The 23,622-nt window shown below is 42.6% G+C and overlaps 1 protein-coding gene across 1 annotated transcript in view; it reads right to left on the bottom strand.

Annotated features, from left to right (window-relative positions):
* Positions 1-23,493, bottom strand: part of LACTB2 (lactamase beta 2) — a 36,939-nt gene extending 13,446 nt beyond the window's left edge. The window contains exons 1-3 of the mRNA XM_047783773.1: positions 23,289-23,493; positions 15,918-16,081; positions 8,973-9,099 (exon numbers count right to left, since the gene is read on the bottom strand). Coding sequence (XP_047639729.1) covers positions 8,973-9,099; positions 15,918-16,081; positions 23,289-23,410 — 413 coding nt within the window. The 5' untranslated portion in view covers positions 23,411-23,493. The remainder of the gene's footprint in view (positions 1-8,972; positions 9,100-15,917; positions 16,082-23,288) is intronic.
* Positions 23,494-23,622: the final 129 nt, after the last annotated feature.

Below are 23,622 nucleotides of genomic sequence, written 5' to 3'. Positions count from 1 at the left end.
TTCTCAATGACGGATTTTTGGGGTGAGGATAGGGCAAATATAATTCTATATGTGTATTTACTATTTAGGAAATGAACGTTGCGTTTCCGGTTAAAGACAATGGATTGAACACCTACATCTTTACTTTTCTTCCTGAAACACCAACAAGTCAACCATAAAGAGATTTTTAAAAAATGGCATAAACCCACAGGGGGAAGGAAATGAACCACATCATTAAAATTTTAGAAGCTAGGAAGAAGACAGATGAGTGAGAACTGACTTAGGAGACATGAGAAAACAGAAGTCTTAGCTGGCAGTGGTGAAAGCTAAGACCCAACCAGCTGTGCACCATGAAATTCTCTGGTCTCAGGATTTGGGGCACCAGGAACCTGCCAGGAGAAGGTGAAATGGGGGAGGGGAGCCTAAAATATGAAGGAGGATTGGTTGAGAGTCTGTTAAACAAAACATTCAGATCTTTGCCCTCCCATCTTTTTTTGTCTTTTTGCCATTTCTTGGGCTGCTCCCACAGCATATGGAGGTTCCCAGGCTAGGGGTTGAATCAGAGCTGTAGCCACCTGCCTACGCCAGAGCCACAGCAATGCCAGATCCAAGCTGCGTCTGCAATCTATACCAAAGCTCATGGCAACGCCGGATCCTTAACCCACTGAGCAAGGCCAGGGATGGAACCCGCAACGTCATGGTTCCTAGTCGGATTCGTTAACCACTGAGCCACAATGGGAACTCCTCCCCTCCCATTTTGAGTAGCCTGACAAGCACTCCAGCCCCACGAAGGGAAGAGTTAATCTCTGAAGAGGGTAAAACAGGCACAGATGGAGGTAGTGACCCTACCCTGGAAACAGAATCCCCGAGCTGCCTTTCCACACTCAGCTTCCATCCTACATGAAGATTAGAAGAGTCTTTTCTGGGAAATGTTACCAACTCAGGAAGAGAGGCTCTAAGGTACCAGTGTCAGAAGTTCCCCAGCTAAGCAACTCATCTACATTACCCATCGAATGTGAGGGGACTCACAACCTACAGAGGCCCTCCTCACATTCTCAGAGCTCCCAACTAGCTCTGTAGTCTCCCTTAGAAAACACGAGTAAATGCCAGATCACCAGGCAGCTGAAGAAAGCATCTTGCACAGAGGAGAGAAAACAAAAACAAAATAACTTGGAAGCCACACACTACGAGGAGGAAAATGTCCAAAAACCTAAGAAAACACCCCCCACCCACCCACCCCAAGGAAAAGCAGGCCCACAAAAACTGTATGTCCTCAGAGAAGAAACTGCAACTGTGAAACAAGAAAGGATAGTATGAAAGGAGCACTTATTAGGGAGCAAAAGTAGCTCCAGAAAACGAAAATGTGAGAAGAGAAATGAAAAATTTAATAGGATTAGGACATAAATCAGATAAAAACCTCCAGGAAAGTACAGCAAGAAAGGTAAAAAGATGGAAAATAGGAAAAGAAAAAAGTTCGAGGATGAGTCTAAGAGTTCAAACAAAACAATGGAGGTTTTAGTAAATGAAGCAGAACAATACAGATGAGAGAAAATAATCAAGGAGAAACTTCAAGAACACTTGTGAGGACTGAAGGACACATTTTTCCAGACTGAAAAGGTGTCTCAAGGATCCAGGATTGTACACTCCCACCAAGGTACATCACTGGGAAATTCCAGAACATAAGTGAAGAATAAGAAAAAAAAAATTGTAGGAATCAGATTTCTTTATTGCAATATTATAATTAGTAGGCAATGAAATCTTGTTCATGACATTGAAAAGGAAAAAAGTCTTTCAACTTGGAATCCATACTCAGTGCACCTTAAATTTGTTGGATTAAAAAAAGACATTGTTATGTTCATTGCAGCACTATTCACAATAGCCAAGACATGGAAACAACCCAAATGTCCATCGACAGATGATTGGATTCGGAAGATGTGGTATATATACACAATGGAATACTACTCAGCCATAAAAAAGAATGATATAATGCCATTTGCAGCAACATGGATGGAGCTAGAGAATCTCATACTGAGTGAAATGAGCCAGAAAGACAAAGACAAATACCATATGATATCACTTATAACTGGAATCTAATATCCAGCACAAATGAACATCTCCTTAGAAAAGAAAATCATGGAGTTGGAGAAGAGACTTGTGGCTGCCTGATGGGAGGGGGAGGGAGTGGGAGGGATCGGGAGCTTGGGCTTATCAGACACAACTTAGAATAGATTTACAAGGAGATCCTGCTGAATAGCATTGAGAACTTTGTCTAGATACTCATGTTGCAACAGAAGAAAGGCTGGGGGAAAAATGTAATTGTAATGTATACATGTAAGGATAACCTGACCCCCTTGCTGTACAGTGGGAAAATTAAAAAAAAAAAAAAAAAGACATTGTTAGACATGTAAGGTCTTAAAAATGCACCCTTTCTTGGGAAGATATTGGAGATGGGCTCTACGAAAAAGAGAAACTATTGGAAATATGTTCTGCCAAAGGAGTACCAAGAAAGAAGATTATGGGTACCGGAAATAGGAGATCCAAGACTGGACAGAGGCAAAGGGGAGCCCCCCAGATGAGTGTGAAGCGGATTCTGGGATGACAGTAGCGTCAGCCTGGAGGGAACCCATCCAGGACACAGCAAGTCAAGAGACTATGAAGCAGGTTCTTCCAGAAGATGATCCATTTAAACATCCTGGGAGGACATTTATATAATGAGCTGAATTAAGGATACATACATAGAAATCTATCCAAATAACAAAGCAATTATTAAAACTGCAGGAAAGGAAAAGTAAGCATAGTTTACTACATGGTTCAGCTGTACATAGTATGAATAACATAAACATTAAATTATGACATCAGAAGGCTGGAAAATAGGAACGGTGCCCATAAATAGAAGTAGAAAGACCAATTCTACTTTTTTCAGAGTGGGAAATTAATAAATAAATACAAGATGTAGCAAGGGATCAAACAGTCCTTCAAGGTTTGTTACTGTTACTGCTCCACCCTGTTTAATTTTTTCTCCCTCGAGGCATCCATTTTCACCTATTTAATTACAGATGTCAGTCATGTGCGTGTATTTTTCTGCACAACAAAGCCATACACTGTCAAAGACAATCCTGCAATGCCTCTTTTTCTCAAGGCCTTGATGAGCCTGCCTAGTGATCTAAATGTATTTTTAAATTTGGCTTTTAGATTCTGGAAGTCATAATGATAAATTTTTCTTCCTTCCTTCCTCCCTCCCTCCTTTTTTCTTTCTTTCCTCTTTTTAGGGCCGCACTCACGGCATATGTAAGTCCCCAGGCTAGGGGTCCAATTGGAGGTGTAGCTGCCGGCCTATATACCACAGCTCATGGCAATGACGGATCCTTAACCCACTGAGTGAAGCCAGGGATCGAACCTGCGTCCTCATGGATACTCGTCAGATTTGTTTCTGCTGAGCCATGACAAGAACTCCTGAGCTTTTCTTTTTATTTATTTTTTGGCTGTGCCAATGGCATGTGAAAGTTCCTGGGCCAGGGATTGAACCTGCGTCACAGCAGTGACCTGAGATGCTGCAGTGACACTGCCAGATCCTGTGTCATAGGTGAACTCCAGTAATGTTTTCCTTCAACATTAAAGTTTCTTAGATTACATAATTTTTTAAGTCAAATCTTGTATTAGAAAGAGAGTCGAGGAGTTCCTATTGTGGCTCAGCAAAAACCAATCTGACTAGTATCCATAAGAATGTAAGTTTGATCCCTGGTCTCGCTCAGTGGGTTAAGGATCCAGTATTGCAGTGAGCTGTGGTGTAGGTCGAAGATGTGGCTCAGATCTGGTGTGGCTATGGCTGTGGTAGGCCGGCGGCTATAGCTCTGATTTGACCTCTAGCCTGGGAACTTCCATATGCTGCAGGTATGGCCCTAAAAAGACCAAAAAAAAAAAAAAATCTATAAAAAGTACACACAGAAGCTTAAAGTTATACGCATTAAGCTTAACTCACTGGACCAATTTACTATGAAGCCACAAAGAAGCTTCACTAAAAAGATGTACAATTGTCATTAGCAACTAAAGGCTCAGTATTTCACAGGCTAATTCTAACAAACATTTAAAAGTCAGATAACTTCCCTACAACTTAATCTATGCCAGAACATTAAAAAAAGAGGGAAAACTTATGACTCCCAAACCTGATAAAGGTTGCACCAAAAGAAAACTACCACCCAGTCTCACTAATGAATATTGTTAGAAGAATCTTAACCAAAATATTAACAAATAGAATACAAAAGCATATTTAAAAGTAATAACATCATGACCAAATAAAGTTTATTCAAAAAAATGCAAGGGTGTTTCAATATTGTAAGATCCCTGAAAATAACAGTAAAGCTATGGAGAAAACTAGTAAGATTATCTTCCTAGATACTGCAAATACATTTGACAAAATTTAACTCTTAAGAGTATTTAAGGAGTTCCCGTAGTGGCTCAGTGATTAATGAATCCGACTAGGAACCACGAGGTTGCGGGTTCTATCCCTGGCCTTGATCAGTGGGTTGAGGATCCCGCGTTGCTGTGAGCTGTGATGTAGGTTACAGACTCGGCTCAGATCCCACGTTGCTGTGGCATAGGCCGGCAGCTATAGCTCTGATTAGACCCCTAGCCTGGTAACCTCCATATGCCATGGATGCGGTCCTAGAAAAGACAAAAAAAAAAAAAAATTACAGTATTGAAGAAAATTGGAATGATTATAACTTAGAAGAGTTTCTCCTTTGCCTCCCCCCACCCCCTGCCAAAAAAATCAAATCCTTGAAGTTCCCTTGTGGCACAGTGGATTAAGGATCCAGTGTTGCCACTGCAGCCAGCAGCTTGAGTTGTTGCTGTGGCATAGGTTTGATCCCTGGCCTGTGAATGTCCATATGCTGCAGCTGTGGCCAAAAAAACCCAAATCCTTAATATTAATTTTTGAAATGTAAAGCCTTAAAAATCTGCTACAAATGTAATAGATATAAAGTATAAGAACATGAGATACTAGTATAATGGGAACAATTATTTTTGAGAAGTATTAAGAACTGACATTAAGAACTATTATGCTTTTACAGTTTCTAAGTATATGCTTTATATATTGCAAACAATTACAATTTTATAGTAGCACCAATGACAAGGTATTAAAGAGATGTTAGAAATCATCTCGTCTGATTAAATCTGCTGCAACCTATTAATAAAAGTATTCAATGTTACATGAAAATGATTCCAGGAGGTATATTTCCAGCAACTATAAAAATATGTAAAGACAATTTACAGAATGGAGAAAAAAAAAACTGCAAACCATATATCTGACAAGGAGTTAATATAATATGTAAAATAGATAAAGAATTCATAAATTCCATAGCACAAGAACAACCCAATTATAAAAATGACCAAAGACCTGAATAGACATTTTTCCAAAGACAATACATGAAAGACTGACAGGAACATGCAAAGATGCTCAACATTACTACCCATTCTCACTGCATTGGGAAATGCAAATAAAAACCACAATGAATATCACCTCATGCCTGTCAGAATGGCCATTGTCAAAAAGACAAGACATAACAAATGCTGGTGTGGACGTGGAGAAAAAGAAACCCTTGTGCACTACTGGTAGGATTGTAGATTAGTGTAGCTTCCATGGAAAACAATACGGAGGATTTTCAAAAAATTCAAAAAAGAACTACCATACGACCCAGCAATTCTACTTCTGGGAACGTATCCACAGGGAATGAAAACATTAACTTGATGGAGTTCCCATCATGGCACAGCAGAAACGAATCCGACTAGGAACCATGAGGTTGCGGGTTCGATCCCTGGCCTTGCTCAGTGGGTTAAGGATCCCGTGTTGCTGTGGCTGTGGCATAGGCCGGCGGCTACAGCTCCGATTTGACCCCTAGCCTGGGAACCTCCATATGCTGAGGAAGTGGCACTAGAAAAGACAAAAAAAAAAAAAAGTCTTCTTGTTAATATTTAAAACAATTGAGTTTTACTGACTTGACTGAAAAATGGAAATTGGAAGCCTCAGTCATAAGTAAATTAAATGTTTTATTGAGATTTTAGTATCAGTAGAATTTATATTCCATGAAAAGATTCTTTATAGTCTTTTTAAAAAAGTGAGTTTAGTTTTTTGATTCTTTGTATTAGTTTTCCTCTCAAATCTTAAGAGATTTCCATACTTAGTCCATCTTAATCAGAATGCAGTAAAACAAACACTAAATAGAACTCAGATCATATGGAGAGCCTAGGCATCAATTCACTTCTGTGAATCTGGGATGGTACTCGACTGACCATCAGGAAGCAAGACAGGAGAGACTTTGGGGGCACTGATAATGTTTCTTACTTTTTTTTTTAAAGAATTTTTAAAAATCTTTTTTAAAATTGACTAATGCTGATTTATAACATATGCATTTCATGTATACAATATTATATTTCTGCTTCTGTAAACCCTACAATGCGCTCACTGCCAACAATTTGTTCTCCGTCGTCACCATAAGATTGATCCCTTTACCCATTTTGCCCCTGCCCCTCCCCTCTGGTAACCACTACTCTGTTCCCTGTATCTACACAGTATCTTCCTTCTCTCCTTCCCTCCCTCCCCCTTCCTCCCACCCTCTCTCTCTCTTTCTCTCTGGAAGTTGCCATGCCATGGATCGAACCCACATGGCTGTGACCCAAGTCACAGCAGTGACAATACCGGGTCCTTAACCTGCTATGCCACCAAAGGAACTCCTTGTTGTTTCTTATTTCTTTTTCTTTTTTTCAACTCATGTAACCTGTTTGTTATTGGAACAAACTTTAAGTACAGGCAAAGTACAGAGAATAAAAAAACAAACCATTATGCAGAACACACAACTGAGTTTTGCCATTTGCTTGAGGTTAAAAAAAAAAATACAAGAACAAGATTACAGATAAAGTTGAAGGTTTCTTTGTATTCTTTCTCCAGTGCCATTTACCTTTTTTCTTTCCGGAACTCCCTGTTCTTTCTCTTTTTTTGGCATATGGAGGTTTCCAGGCTAGGGGTCGAATTGGAGCTACAGCTGCTGGCCTATGCCACAGCCACAGCAACGCCAGATCTGTGCTGCACATCTGCAACCTACACCACAGCTCACGGCAATGCCAGATCCTTAACCCACTGAGCGAGGCCAGGGATCGAACCCGCAACCTCATGGTTCCTAATCAGATTCGTTTCTGCCATGCCACAAGGGGAACTCCTCCCTGTTGTTTCTTGATCTAAGTTCTGTGCATACAGTTTGTTCAGTTTGTAACAATTCATCATTGTACACACTGATGATATGTACACTTTTCTGTTTGTATGTTCTTTGTAATAAAAAGCTTAAAATACATGGTCTGTTCACGACAGATGGGTGGCAGTTAATTTCCAAGGACTAAACAGTCATAATCTGCAAACTAGGTATAGATCTGACATTCATGAATCTGTGATAATTGACAAACCAGCACTGTGATTCTCACACCTCTGAGACAGAAGACTCAAGGAAATACCTACTCTTTCGACCCCTCTCACATTCACGAGGGCTGGTGTGTGTTGGGGGAAAGCCTGTATCCTCAAAAATACTTTATGGGAGTTCCCATTGTGGTTCAGTGGGTTAAGAACCTGACATAATGTCTGTGAGGATGCAGGTTCGATACCTGGCCTCGCTCAGTGGGTTAAGGAGCTGGCACTGCCACAAGCCGTGGTGTAGGCGACATCTGACTGTGTTTGCCAGGGATGGGAGCAAAGACCAGAAAAGTGGGGGTCCAGGCTGTGACATGGTCGGGAGAAGAATGTTATCTTGTACTCGGTGAGAGTTGTTCCAGGTTTCATGTGACACAGGGTATGAAGGGCAGATTGGAAAGGGGAAAGCCCACAGAGAGGAGCTTAAGGATGTAGCAGAGGTCACGGCCATGCAAAAAAAAAACCAGCACTGACAACTATTTCTGAGGTTAAAAACTAACCGGATGAGAAGTGGCAGGTGGGGGGAGGGGGAGGGCATAAGGGTGAAGAGGAGTCAGCTTCTATCTCAGAAGAAAAAAATATCTTTTCTGAAGTCAGGAAGCAAATACAGATTGTGGGGGAGAGAGAACCAAAATCAGTTCATTTTCAAAGTCACCGAGTTCGCAACACGTTTTTGAAACCCTTAGATAGGTCATGGGGAATTATGGGTCTGGCCTAAAATGTATTTACTTTAGGGATGGGTCATGTTTTTGGAAGTGAGAGTATAACAAAGGCCTGAATTTAACTGATGGATAGATCCCTAAATCACCCTAGCAGAAAATGCTAGTCTATTTTTTCAAATTTAAATTTTATTTATTAAAAAAGGTTACCAATTAATTCACAAGAATTATTTTATTTTATCTCATTTTTGGGCCACCCTCACAGCATGTGGAAATTCCCGGGCCAGGGATGATACCCAAGCCACAGCGGTAACCCAAGCCGCTGCCGTGACAATGCCAGATCCTTAACCCACTGAGCACCAAGAGAACTCCCAAAAGAGTAATTTAAAAAAGGCAGAGTGGAAAGTCTTTCTTTTCCTGTGTTTCTCAAGCAACCCGTTTTTTCTCCCAGAAAAACCAACATGAGCAGATCTTTTGTAACTTTCCTGAGCTATTTTCACACATATATGCAGAAATCTTCCTCTCCCTAGAGTTCCCGTCATGGCACAGTGGTTAATGAATCCGCCTAGGAACCATGAGGTTGCAGGTTCGATCCCTGGTCTCACTCAGTGGGTTAAGGATCTGGCATTGCCGTGAGCTGTAGTGTAGGTCACAGACGCGGCTTGGATCCGGTGTGGCTGCGGCTGTGGTTTAGGCTGGTGGCTACAGCTCTGATTGGTCCCCTAGCCTGGGAACTGCCATATGCCGCGGGTTCGGCCCAATAAATGGCAAAAAGACAAAAAAAAAAAAAAGAAATCTTCCTTTCCTTGCTTCTGTAACACACACACAGACAGACTCCCCCCTTGCCCCGCCTTCCCCGGCTCAAGGATACTTAAACTCACCGAAGAGTGGCGCCCTCAGTCTTAATCACATCTCCATCTTTCACATAAACATACTGATGCTCTCCATCTCCAATAACTTCTTTTCTCTCAGGATGCCGGGGGAGTTTTTTAATGCAGTATATAGTGTCTAGTCACAAAACATGTAAAATATACTGAGTCACATTTTATTTTTTTTATTTACTTTTTAAAAATTGAGTATTTTATTTATTTATTTATTCGTCTTTCTTGGGCCACACCCACGGCATGTAAGTTCCCAGGCTAGGGGTCGAGTTGGAGCTGCAGCTGCTGGCCTACACCACAGCCACAGCCATGTGGGATCCGAGCTGCTTCTGTGATTTACACCACAGTTCGCCAGGGACTGAACCCGAGTCCTCAGGGCTACTAGTCAGGTTCATTACCACTGAGCCACAACAGGAACTCCCCTGAGTCACATTTTTTTGTTGTTTGATTTTCAACTCTATTTTTTTATTTTTACCTGAGTCACATTTTATTCTTTTGTCTTTTTTGGGCCGCACCCACCGCATTTGGAGGTTCCCAGGCTAGGGGTTGAATCGGAGCTGTAGCTGCTGGCCTACACCACAGCCACAGCAACGCAGGATCCGAGCTGCACCTGCGACCTACACCACAGCTCACGGCAATGCTGGATCCTCAACCCACTGAGTGAGGCCAGGGATCGAACCCACAACCTCATGGTTCCTAGTCAGATTTGTTTCCGCTGCACCACAACGGGAACTCCCTGAGTCATATTTTAAATGATAATTCATCCCTTTAACAGGTCAACTTCCATAGAGCAGTAAGAAGCCACAGAAAATGGGATGAATTATAGCAGCTCATCTCAGCGATGGTAACTATTTCTTCCATCTTAACAAAAGAGTTTTTAATTCTCTCATGCCCCTCCAGGTTTACACAAAAGCTTTTGTGTTTTTCTAGTCACTCCTATTTAATGCAAAAATTTCTAAGTAGCTCTTCATAATCTCAGCCAGTTTTGAGGTCAAGATGGTTGCTGAAGAGGCAGGAATACAGAACCTGGGAACTTTTATCTAGGTGCCTAACATAGAGCTAAAGAAGTTATGGTGTTGTGGCAGTACTTAATAATAAAAGGATGATATGCAAAGTTCTTTCTGTGACTGATGAAAGGAAGCCCCCAACCCCGGGGCTAAGACATCAAACCATTAAAATAAATGTAAGTCCTATTACCCTCACCGACACAGAGAAAATGAGTTACTTAACCAATCAACAGTTCAGTGGCAATTATCCAACCAGGATGCTATGTGTAGGAATACAAGCACCAGGACATCAAAGTGCTTAAAAACCATCATAGTTTGGGAAAGAAGACACAAACAGGCAATACCTGGAGAACTATACTTGGCACTTCGTTCCACTGAATGGCTGTTAAATGGGACAATTCAGCTAATAAAAGCAACAGGAGATGAGAAAAGGAGACACAATTAGTACAGGATTCAATAAATATGATGGAACTTGAGGTGTGACTTAAAGGAGGAGTAGGATGGGAAAAGGTTCAGAGAAAGTCCTGTAGGGAGATGGAGCAGCATTAGTAAAGGCACCGAAATGAGGATGAGTGCAGCTTGCGTGCCAAACTATGATACCAGCTTGTCTAATGCAAGACTCCGGCTGGGAAGAGCAGAGGTAAAGTGGGAGAAGTCAGATGAGCTCAGATCAGGGAGGGCCTGAAAGGGCCTTTCACAGGATAGAGAAATTTAAAATTCACTGGTATGTGGCTACCATACATACTTTTTTTTTTTTTAACGGCCACACCTGCAGCACATGAAATTTGCTGGGCCAGGGACCGAATCTGAATTTCAGCTGAGACCTATGCCGAGACTGTGGCAATGCCAGGTTCTTTATCCCACTGTGCTGGGCTGGGGATTGAGCCCTTGCCTCTGCAGCAACCCCAGCCACTGCAGTCATATTCATAACCCATTGTGCCACAGTGGGAACTCCTAAGGTATACTCTTTAGTAAGAAAATGAAATAGTGTTATCAGGCTGATTAATATGGCAGCTCTAGGTGGCGATGAGGGGGAGAGATCAGAAATAATCCTGTAATAACCCAGCTGGAAGGTAACGAGCATGAGGCCTGGGGTGGTATCAGTGGAAATATGGAGAGAGAAAAAGACCTTTCGAGAAAAATTAACAAGACCTAGAAATCTGGCTAGAAGGGCAGATAAAGGGAATAGAAATATTGCAAATATAACAAAAATAAAATAAGACAACTCCATTATTTTGTATCTTAAGAGGCTGAAGCAAAAAATAATATGCTAGTTTGGGAACTGACATTACATAATAACGCTGTCTTCATTCTAGAGTGAGATAGTGAGGTTTCTGTGTTTGTTTTTGTTTCATGTAACGAAAGTACCTTAAATGTAGCTTCTGACCTTTTTTTTTTTTAATGTGCATAATTTTGTCTTTCAGTAAAAAGTGGAGATACTCTAGCTCTAGTTATGAAATCTTTGGCAGATGATCCATTCAAAAACCTCTCATCTCAAAATTACAAACAAGTGTCACACTATAAAATAACTGTGTCCGTTTTTAAAATTATGTGCATATATGAAAACACATACCCTATTCACAATAGCAGTCTATGCAGGCATGGCGAAGGGCATGCTGAAAGCAATCATATAATAATAATAATTATTATTATTTTTGGCTTTGCCCATGGCCCATGGAAGTTCCCAGGCCAGGGATAAAACCTGTGCCACAGCAATGACCTGAGCCACAGCAGTGACAGCACCAGATCCTTAAATGGTAGGTCACCAGGGAACTTCAATAATTATTTTAAATAAAAGCTTATTGAGATGTAATTCAGATACTATAAAACGTACCCTTTTGAAATGTACAATTCAGTGGGGTTTTTCTTTCTTTTTTTGTCATATATTTAAAGAACAACCATAATTGCCATAAAATTTTAGAACACTTTCAAAACCTCATACCCAATGGTACTCAGTCTATTTTCACCTTCTCCCAGCCCCTGGAACCACTTATCTTTCTATCATGTAATTATTTTAATTTAACCCTCAATTATTTTTAAGGTTTGAATAATGGATTATTATTGGCATGGATGCCGATGCTAATTATTTAAGCTGATACAAACATGTGGTACTGCTCTCCTATAATACTTTCTCATAAAAACACATTCTAATTGAATAGCACAGAAGCAAACGTCTGACTCCTAGGACTCAGATGTTAAATACATGGCAAAGGCCCGACTTCAGATGCAAAATAATAACTATCAGATAACAAAACAGGTTTTAAAAGATTTACTCCAAACCAAACCAAAACACACAAGCAGCCTGACGCTTTGTAATTCTCATGTCTGGTAAATTCTGGTTCCCTGTAAGCCAGTAAGTGTTCCGAAATCACATGCTGATTGTGTTTAAAATTTTTGGGAGTTCTCATCGTGGCTCAGTGGAAATGAACCTGAGTAGTATCCATGAGGACACAGATTTGATTCCTGGCCCCACTCAGTGGGCTAAGGATCCAGCATTTCCATGAGCTGCAGTGTAGGTCAAGGACATGGATCGATCTGGTGTTGCTGTGGTGTAGGCCAGTGGCTACAGTTCTGATTCGACCCCTAGCCTGGGAACGTCCATGTGCCACAGGTGCAGCCCTAAAATGACAAAAAATAAAAACCAAAAATTTTGTAAGCAGGAGTTCCCGTCGTGGCGCAGTGGTTAACGAATCCGACTAGGAACCATGAGGTTGTGGGTTCGGTCCCTGCCCTTGCTCAGTGGGTTAACGATCTGGCATTGCCGTGAGCTGTGGTGTAGGTTGCAGACGCGGCTCGGATCCCGAGTTGCTGTGGCTCTGGTGTAGGCCGGTGGCTATAGCTCCGATTTAACCCCTAGCCTGGGAACCTCCATATGCCACGAGAGCGGCCCAAGAAATAGCAACAACAACAACAACAACAAAAAAGAAAAAAAGACAAAAAAAATTTTGTAAGCAGGTTTCTTCAGAGTTACTGTACCTTCCCATAGAAATCTTATAAATGGCAATTATAATTTTTTTTTGCAATCGTAATTTTGGTGTGGCCTGTAAAAACATAGGTTATTAACACTGTAAAGTAGTTGGAAAACTTCTGCCATACTAATAATGAAACAAAAGTATAACAGATTTAAATTAGTAATTAAAATATGGAACCAAAAGAAATCATAAAGCAAAATGGAACAAGCATGCTAGCGATTAAGGATTTAGAGAATGAAGATATACATGAGACCTCTGGGGGCGGATTCTTTTTTTTTTTTTTTTTTTTGCTATTTCTTGGGCCGCTCCTGCAGCATATGGAGGTTCCCAGGCTAGGGGTCCAATCGGAGCTGTAGTCTCCGGCCTACGCCAGAGCCACAGCAACGCGGGATCTGAGCCGCGTCTGCGACATACACCACAGCTCACGGCAACACCGGATCGTTAACCCACTGAGCAAGCGCAGGGACGGAACCCGCAACCTCATGGTTCCTAGTCGGATTCGTTAACCACTGCGCCACGACAGGAACTCCTGGGGGCGGATTCTGAAAAGTACCTCTGAAGAGTTTTCATGCTGAGCAATTCAAGGTCTGTGTGTAGCTGGTCGAGCTTCCATAAAGTTTATAACAAAACACAGCAAACTACCTAAATAAGTATTCAAGTCTGCATGGCTATAAAGCAGTTATCAAATTTATTCTCCATTTTCTTTAAATCAATATAATAAGTAATCTATTATATAAATATTCATCATTTTGTAGGGAACCCAAAACTGTTTTAATTTTTTTTTCTACTTTTTTTAGGGCTGCACTTGTGGCATATGGAAGTTTCCAGGTTAGGGGTCCAACTGGACCTACAGCTGCCGGCCTACGCCACAGCCACAGCAATGTGGCACCTGAGCCACAGCTGCGACCTACACCACAGCTCACGGAAACGCCAGATCCTTAACCCACTAAGCGAGGCCAGGAATTGAACCCACATCCTCATGGACCCTAGCCAGGTTCATTTCCACTGAGCCCCAATGGGAACTCCAAAATTGTTTTAATTTTTAATTGAAAGTAGCTGGTCAGATGTCCATTAACAGCTGAACGGACCCACAAATGGTGGCATATGCGTACCATGGATGACTACTTGGCAATAAGAAAGGAACACACTACTGATGTATGAAACACGGGTGAGTCTCATACACTTGCTTTGGTGTAAAAGCAGCCAGCCAGTGAGTGGTTCTGTATCCTTCTGTTACGGGGAAACTTGGAACACAGGTACCTCAATCTTCAGTGAGTTAAAGCAGGTGAGGGGGGGGGGTCTCTGCAGCAGGGACCTCTTTTTGGGGTGGTGAGGGCATTCTCTGTCTTGATTGGTGTGGTCCTAGAGGTGCATGCCAAACTACTCACTTAAAATGGGTACATTTTACGTATGCAAATTCAAGCTCAATAAAGCTGATTTATGAAGGAGAAAAAAAGGGGCCATAAATGTTTTAATTTTTCAAATTGACCCTCGTGCTAAAAGAGTTGACCAAGGCTAATTAAGGCCCTTCGCCTTGGCTTTTTTAATTTTCAAAATTTAATGATGGATGAGAGAAAGGAAGGTGAGGACAAAGTCAGACTGAGAGAGAATGATTTTCTTCGGGGTGTGGTCCCCTTGGATTGGAAGGTAAGAGTTAGGGTAGACAGGTTTTTACAGAGGGCAGCCTGGTGAGACTGGGTGCTGTAGCTGAGGGTATCTTGGTGTCCCAATTATGGTCTCAAGGCCTAAAAAGGTAATTAAAAATATTAAAAAATGCTAGTTGAGTGAAATTTTTGTGAGCATCACTTAGCGAATGATGCTCTTGCCTTCCTTGTCCTTCCTGTCCTTGGACCTGCCAAGCACACCCCTATTCCAGCATCTCTGCCCTGGCAGTGCCCTGCTCTCAGACACTGTATGGCATATCCTCTCTCCTTCCACCTGGATGTCACCTCCACCACCCTCCTCCACTTTACTCCCTCCCGCCTTGCCTTCGCTTAGCTTAATTTTTCTTTAGAGCACCTGTTACCATCCGCCCTGTGATTCATTTACCATTTACCTTCCCTACTAGAATGAAGCTCCCTGAGAGCAGTCCTTTGTGAGGTTCCTTGTGCCAAGAATAGCTCCTGGATACAGCAGTCATTCCAGTCTCTCTCTCTCTCTCTCTATATATATATATATATATTTTTTTTTTGTCTTTTTGTCTTTTAGGGCAGCACCTGTGGCATATGGAGATTCCCAGGCTAGGGGTCCAATCGGAACTGTAGCTACTGGCCTACACCACAGCAGCGTAGGCTCTGAGCTACACCTGCGACCTACACCACAGCTCATGGCAACGCTGGATCCTTGACCCACTGAGCAAGGCCAGGGATCAAACTTGCATCCTCACGGATACTAGCTGGGTTCACTAACTGCTGAGCCATGATGCAATATTTGTTAAAGGAATGAATGAATGGATGGATGGACACATCTCTGTGTGTGATGGAGGGATACGGGAATAAGGGAGGTAGTAAAGTGTCAGTACTGAACATGTTTCAGGGACAGAGAACTGGCAATGTGATGATCTGTCCCCAGTATTTCAGTTCATTGTGGTAAACGCCTTATATTGTGGAAGACCCGAGGCCACGGTGACAATGTAGACGGTACCAGCACCCACCTCCCAGTACGCATGCCAAGTTTTCACTGAGGTGCCTGGCACACAGTAAATGCTCTATTACTACATCTGAAATAGTAACTGTCACACAAACTGAAACTGGCCTTCATCACTGGGCAAAGGGCAAAAACAGGAGGGAAAAGAGATCTGAAATAGAAAACAGATCGTCTCTTTTGTTAAAACTAGGGACAATATTCAAGTTAAATTAATTTCTAAAAGTATTAAGTATTCAGTCAATGGTTTCCTAGCTTTCTGGATTAAATAATTCTGAAAACACAGTTTTCTTCAATGAGCTGAACCAGTGTTTTCTATTTACCATTACTGATGCTTTTACAAATATCTTCTATGCCTCCACTATGATCATGGTGCCAGTGAGTCACTATGATTTCCTGGATCGCTGTGTTAAATTCCTTCAGCGCCTGCTTTAAACAGCTGATATATTCTGGAATGGCTGGTTCTCCAGTGTCAATGAGGATTCTCCTGAAAATTAAATGGAAGATAATTACGGTTAGAACATGAGTTAATATCAGCATATTTCTCACAAAGATCATTTAAAGAAAATGCATGAATTGCTTTGCTTCCAACATGCCTGAAAACCAGCTGTATGTTACTTTAGCCTGACAATGGTAATCTTGCCTTAAGAAAGTTCTTTGGAAAAACTTACAGCTAAATGTGAGTCTGAACAAGAAGTAATGGCAGTGATATTGAATGCTTACATAGCACTTAAGAGAAATGTGGTGCTGTTCCAAGGACCTTACATATTTTAAAAGTTGTACTCCTTAACACAGCCTTTTAGGGTAGGCATTTCATTATTCTATACAGAAATTATGTAACTTGCCCAAGTTATTCTCTAAAGAAATGGCAGAACGAGCATTCAAACCCAGGTATTCTGGTGCTAGAAGATGTGCTGTGACCCACTCTGCTTTTGAGATCCTTTACAACAAACTCAAATGTTTCAGAAACATGAAAGAATCTGATTCAATGGTATTCCTAAAAAAACCTAGTCTTCTGCACTACATACTAGACGGATCACTGAAGTTTTTCATGTACATGAAAGTGAAGGCAGCAGGGAAGCGAGGGGGTGGATACCTGAACTGCTTCATTTCTTTTTTCTTTCTTTTTTTAAGGGCCACACCTGTGGCATATGGAGGTCCCCAGGCTAGGGGTCAAATCAGAATTGCAGCTGCAGGCCTATGCTACAGCCACAGCAACACTGGATTGGAGCCATGTCTGTGACCCATGCCACAACTGGGGCAGCACTGGATCTTTAACCCACTGAGCGAGGCTGGGGATCAAACTCGAATCCTCATGGCAACTCTCTTGGGTTCTTAACCCTCTGAGCCACAACAGGAACTCCTGCTTCATTTCTTTACTCAAACAACCATATGTATTAGTTATATTTTTCTACTAGTGGTTCTGAATCTTGCTTATACTTGTTTGCCCTTCCTCACTATTTTAGGGGACGATGGTCTTTCTGAAGCTTTCTTGAAGAAATAAAAGGGTGACATTTTCCTCTTCCAGAACCAATTCACAAACTTCTTGTTTTATTTATTTATTTATTTTTGCTTTTTAGGGTGGCACCTGCGGCACAGGGAGGTTCCCAGGCAAGGGGTCGAATCGGAGCTACAGCCGCCGGCCTACGCCATAGCCACAGCAATGCCAGATCCAAGCTGCATCTGCGACCTACACCTCACAGCAACGCTGGATCCTTAACCCACTGAGGAAGGCCAGGGTTTGAACCTGCAACCTCATGGCTCCTAGTCAGATTCATTTCCGTTGCGCCATGACGGGAACTCCAAGAACCAATTGGCAAACTTCTTAATTCATGCTGTTTCACAGTAATACCTTCCTATTTCAGGCTGGGGGAGAGAAGATTAGTCTCGATGAAAAGTCTCCGTCATTAAGGTATTCATTTGTCAGTAACTGTTCATGAATTATCTACTAAGTGCCATGTCTTTCCTATAGGACAAAAACCCATCTTGCTCTGGAAAAACAACCCGAGTTGGTACATTAATGATGATCTATATAACAGCAGTTCCAGTACACTGATGATGTTAGAGACCATACCAATTTTAGTCATCTGACTCTGGTTGATAAGTGTTCAGTTAGCACAGAATTGAGGTCAGAAGGCACAAGAAAGGGAATAAACTTTCGGACTCAGAGGTTAATCATAAACTTGGTTTGGTGGGGACTTGGTTGCACAGTGGCTGCTCCATTTGGGACACACTGACCCTCTGGTGGAAGGGAGCTGCTCGGGCAAACACCGAGAACCATTCCTCCCGTGGCATAAATACCATGTCAGCGTACATCAGGAAAAAATGTTTCCTCCTTAACAGACAGTAATTCTATCGATAATGTCTGTGAAGGGTTACTACAGACACAGTGTCATCTCTACGTGGGCTGGTGGACTTTGTTGTTCGTGGCCATGGACAACACCCCATCTCAGAAGGTCATTTTGCAAATGCAAGTTATGCTAATAAAGGTGATAAGAAAAGTGTTCGGGAGAATCCATACAGGCCTTTGGCCAATTTATTCACTAGGGCATGGAGCCTGGTAACAGTCTGCTGTGTAAATGGAGAGAAACACTCTTCGACGGATGGAAATTAAAGTCAACTTCCTCGTTTAGGCATTTTATTTCTTCTTTTTTGGCCGCCCTGCGGCATATGGAGTTTCTGGGCCAAGGATCAGATCTGAGCCACAGTTGTGACCTGTGCCACAGCTAGTACAATGGTGGATCCTTAACCCACTGTGCAGGGCTGGGGATCAAACCCACGTCCCAGCTCCAGTGACACCACCAACTACTTCACTAGACTGCCTTTTCCTGTTTGTAGGAAATTGTATACTTACCCTCAAGGCATTTATGACGATTTTGATAGTAAAGGTTAAAACTGCAGCTTTTAGGAGTTCCCATTGTGGCAGTGCATCAAGGACCCCACATTGTCTCTCTGAGGATGTGGGTTTGATCCCTGGCCTCAATCAGTGGGTTAAGGATCCAGCGGCACAGGCTGCATACGCGGCTCCATCTGGTGTGGCTGTGGCTGGCATCTGCAACTCCGATTTGACCCCTAGCCTGGGAACTTGGGCAGAGGAGGAACATGGAAATACTCATTGGAAGAGGTGGCCATTCAAGTGTTTGTTGTACTAGGCTTCATAGTAAGTCTGAGTGCTTTAGGGAAATTCATTTGGCATCCATGGGCTGCTGAGAATGAGGAAGGAAGACTGGTTAGAACTGCAGTTATCCAGCAGTATTAGAATTCTAACAGAGTAAGTGAAGGGAAAAAGCAGAGACTGCTCATTCATTTAGCCAATATTTACTGTACTATGTACAAGACTTGTTGCTAGGGCTATAGTAATAAATAACCCTCCACTGAACTTATATTCTAGTGGGCCGTGGGGCTGGGGAAAGACATTAAGATTCTTCTTACAAAAAATGATTTTATTATTATTGAGATAAGGGCCATGGAGAGTTTGGGAGGCTAAGGCAGTGTATTACATTAATCTAGCACAGTCTAAGGGGTTGGGGAAGGTTTTATTGAGGAAATTTTTTTTTTTTTTTTTAACTGAGCTCTAAAGGATGAATGAGGTTGGCTGGGTGAAGAGAAGGATAAGTGGGAGACAGAGAGGAAAGCAGGCATGAAAGCCCTGTGGCGGAGTGGGTACGGATCAGCTGGCTGCGATGCGACAGTGATGAGACAGATGGATGCCTGAAAACCCAAGGCCTTCTCTTTTCATTTTCCAAAAAATAATACTCTCTTATGTTGATGAATCACAAAGCTTTCACTGCATGCCACATCTTTTCTATGACTTCTGATGTCAACTGAATTGCCACACCCTTACAAAATCACTCTTTGACAGGGAGTGGGTTAAAATCCTTATATTGTCCCAGAACTCACAGACTTACGCCTCATTGGTCTTATCGGATGTTAATTCATAGACACATTTTGAAGGCTATTTATGGTATCCATAGTCCTCCAGGCCATGTGAAAACACACCTATTGTTTTGTGTGCATTTTTTTTCTGCCAAGTTCATAGGACACTCCCGGCACACTGCCTGAGACACAGGAGGCACTTAGAAATTTTTCTACTATGAACGAATGAAGGCTTTTTTTAAAAGAAAAGATCAAACTGCATTTAAAATAGTAAGAAATAGGGAGTTCCTGTTGTGGCTCATCGGTAATGAACCCAGCAAGCATCCATGAGGACCTGGCTTCAATCCCTGGCCTTGCTCAGTGGGTTAAGGATCCGGTATTGCCATGTAGGTTCCAAGTGCGGTTCAGACCCTGAGTTGCTGTGGCTGTGGTGAAGGCCGGCAGCTATAGCTCCAATTTGACCCCTAGCCTGGGAACTTCCATATGCCACAGGTGCAGCCCTAAAAAGCAAAAATAAATAAAAAAATAAATAAATAAATAAATAAAGTGTCCAGGAGTTCCCACTGTGGTGCAGCAGGATCCCAGGTCTCTGCAGTGCTAGTACGCAGATTCTAGTCCTGGCTCAGTACAGTGAGTTGAGGATCCACTGTTGGCACAGGTGCTGGGTGGGTTGGCAGCTGTGGCTTGGAATCTGATCCTTGGCTTGGGATGGCCAAAAAAAGAAAAAAAACAATCTAAAAAAAAAAAGTAAGAAATATTATGTCTCCAAAAAAATTCATAAAAAACCACAGCAGAAGTGTTTTTATTAAAGGGCACGCTTCATCAAGACCAAGCTGTACTAATGCTTTACATATAGACTTCATTTTATTAAGTATGCAGCGAGGGAAAAGTTTCACTTTTCACCCATATATGAGGTCCTTGGAAATGTCACTTTGAAGTTTCTCCCATCAAGGGGAGGATGCCTTTCTTCATCCTTTGAGTATGGACTTACACTGGGTTTTCCTATAGCCAAGAAGCTGACATGAAAACTGATGGCCTGCCATTTGCAGGCCTCAATCTGTAGGTCTTTACAGGCTTCCTCTCACTCCACCAGAACCCTGAAACCAGCCAGTGAATAAACTAGGTTAGCCTGCTGCAGAATGGTGACAAACAACAACAACAACAACAACAACAAAACACCCCAACTAAACAACCCCCGCCCCCAGGCTCACAATACTCTTTTGGCTATATGGGGGAGAAAGGAGATTGAAGAAGGTCAAAAGGAGATGCAGAAAAGCCAGTTAGAGACTATTTTAAAAGCCAAAGTAAGCATTATAATGGCATGGAATAGGTGACAGCAGTGGAAATGTAGAGATCTTCATAATGGCTTGGATATGTGTGTGCAGGTAGCAATGAAAAAACGTCAAGAGGGGTACTTAAGAATTTGTCTGGATCAAACGTGGGGATGGTCTGTTTACCAAATATGGACGACTGGACGAAGACCAGATTTAGTGAGAAAGTCGGCAGGTTCAGTTTGGGAAACAAGGAGCTTCAAGTGGCTGTGAGTCATCCAACTAGAGATTTAAGAAAGCAGCTGCAGAGTAGAGCAGAAGTTGGTATAATATTGTAAATCAACCAGAATAAAAAAATAGATGAACAAGAATTCAACAAACTAAAAAATGGTGGGGGGGGAGCAAGCAGTTGGCTACCCTGTCTGAAGATGAAGTCTGGATTTGTCTACATTGGATCTATACATTTAGGAGTTGTTAATGAATAGCATAGGTGAAGATGAGGATGCAGACAAGATCTAGGTAGAGAATGCAGGGAAGAAAGAGTGGGACTTAAAGCATTGTGAAGCACTTGAAACTTAAAATATCAGGTAAAGAGGATGGTTCTATAAAGGAGATAGTACAGGAGCAGTAGGGGGGTAAGAGGAAACCAGGAGAATGTGGTGTTGGCACACGGGGAGGGAGTGGTCGGCACTGTCAAAAGAAACTGAAATTCAAATAAGATGGGAATGGAAAACTGCCACCTGAGATCCTAGTGGAACAGATAGGTACCAATATTAAAACCTCTTACTTGGGCACAATTAACATTCATTACTAGTCACCTAACTTCTACTTTTTTTTTGTCTTTTTGCCTTTTCTAGGGCCACTTCCCGAGGCACATGGAGGTTCCCAGGCTAGGCGTTGAATCAGAGCTGTAGCCGCCAGCCTACGCCAGAGCCATAGCAACTTGGGATCCGAGCGGCGTCTGCGACCTACACCACAGCTCATGGCAACGCTGGATCCTTAACCCACTGAGCAAGGCCAGGGATTGAACCCTCGACCTCATGGTTCCTAGTCAGATTCGTTAACCACTGCGCCACGATGGGGAACTCCCCCTAACTTCTACTTTAGACAGCAGAGCAGCAACATCTAGCTCAACTGCATGGGCTCATCATCATCTTTTCTATCTATGAGCAATTCCACTGGCCTTTCCCATCTGGGTTTATGTGAGTCATAGAATAAGCAGTAAGATGGAAGACAGTGCATCTGCTTTCCCCTCAATCAGTTCTAGGTTCACTTGGCTACGCTGAGTGTGATTCTAGTGTTTAAAGATACAGTATGGATTTTTTCATACAACACGGCCCCTAAACGCAAGCCAACTTCGTCTGGTTTTCAAACAGAACCAGCCATCTGTTTCATCGCTGGAAGAAAAGCTGGATGTGTTGAGCTTATTGAGAGACAATACCCTGATCTCCAACACAGTGTTTTCCTGAGAGACTTTCTAGGGTAATTTTGACTCTATGTAATTCCACCTTAGGTACTGACTTTAGGACTCTTAAGACATGCTGAAGAGGGAAGAGCTCACTTACGGCCTTCCTGGTGTGAGGAGTCCCAGCTAACTCAGACTCTATGTTAGATATCAGGTATTTTTCCTACTTAATTTTCTATCCTCCAAGATTCTTGAGACATCCTTTCGCTCTGACCTTGCCTTGTTTACCCTGGACTTAACCTTTTGCCTGCTTGACCGGCAGTACTTCCAGACACACTGTCTGGCTGCTCCTAAAATTCTGATTTACTGGAAAATGGCAAATAGAGTAGAGCCTTCAAATGAAAACCCAATATACTATACCTAAGCTGTTTTTAGTAATCGACTATATTTTACCAACTGTAACATGTCTCCACTGAACAATTACATTCTGGGCTCGAGGGGAACTACACCTTATTTTTATTTTTTGTTATCTAGAGTATGCTAAAAAGTACTACAAAAATATTGCTAAGTGCACGTATTGTGCAGTAAATTACATCTTCCCGTTTCTACATAATTCCACTAAAACAGAATGCATCTAACAAAAGAAAAATCTTAAAAGTACAGACAGATTATTCCATCCGCAAAATAAATAAGGCCACACATTAATAACAAAACAAAGTTAGCTCCTCCTTCCCAAAGGTTAAGGGGCTCTTTCGAGTTTCAGACTTGAATTTGAAGCAAGAAAACTCTGCCCTCTGCTGCTGAGTTAAGCAAAAGGCCTCAGCACCACCAATCCCTCAGGCGAGAAGTTACACTCTGCACCCAACACCAGTAAAATTCAGAAGGTGAGCAAACGCTTCCAAGCATTCTTAGCAATTCCAGGCGATCCTAGTTTCTCAACAGCTTGAACACGCTTACATGGCATTCAACATCAAGCAAAGTAAATTGTGTCTCAAAAACAGGAAGTTTTTTTTTTTTTTTTTCTTTTCATTAGCCATTTGCAAGTTAGAGAGTTGACCCACCCGCGGCGAGCAGCCAACCCAGCCCCAGCTCCATGCTTCCCGCCGGCCGTTGTGTATGATTGGGGAAGAGGGGACATTTACCTGGGGCCGGTGCCCACCAAGTAGGTGTTGGTGCCCTGCAGAGTCATGGGACCCGGGTTACAGCCCAGGACGCGAATCACCCGACTGGACAGCCGTTCAATGCGCTGCAGGACAGCAGCCATATCTACCACTGCCGCTTACTGGCACGGGGCTGGCAGGCCGGCTGGCGTGCGCACCAAGCAACAAGGCCAGGGGCGGGGCCAGTGGTCGCGTGACACCGCTCTCGCTGATAGGAAGAGGGAACGGCCGCGGCGCAGGGGCGGGGCCAGAGGCCACGTGACGCCGCGGGCTTGGAGCGGGAGGGGAAATCGGAGGATTGCGGGGGCGGGGTCAG

Source organism: Phacochoerus africanus, chromosome 6 (genome assembly GCF_016906955.1).
Source record: "Phacochoerus africanus isolate WHEZ1 chromosome 6, ROS_Pafr_v1, whole genome shotgun sequence".
NCBI lineage: Eukaryota > Metazoa > Chordata > Mammalia > Artiodactyla > Suidae > Phacochoerus > Phacochoerus africanus.
Note: the sequence above shows the minus strand (reverse complement) of the source record. Positions and strands in the feature narration are given on the sequence as shown.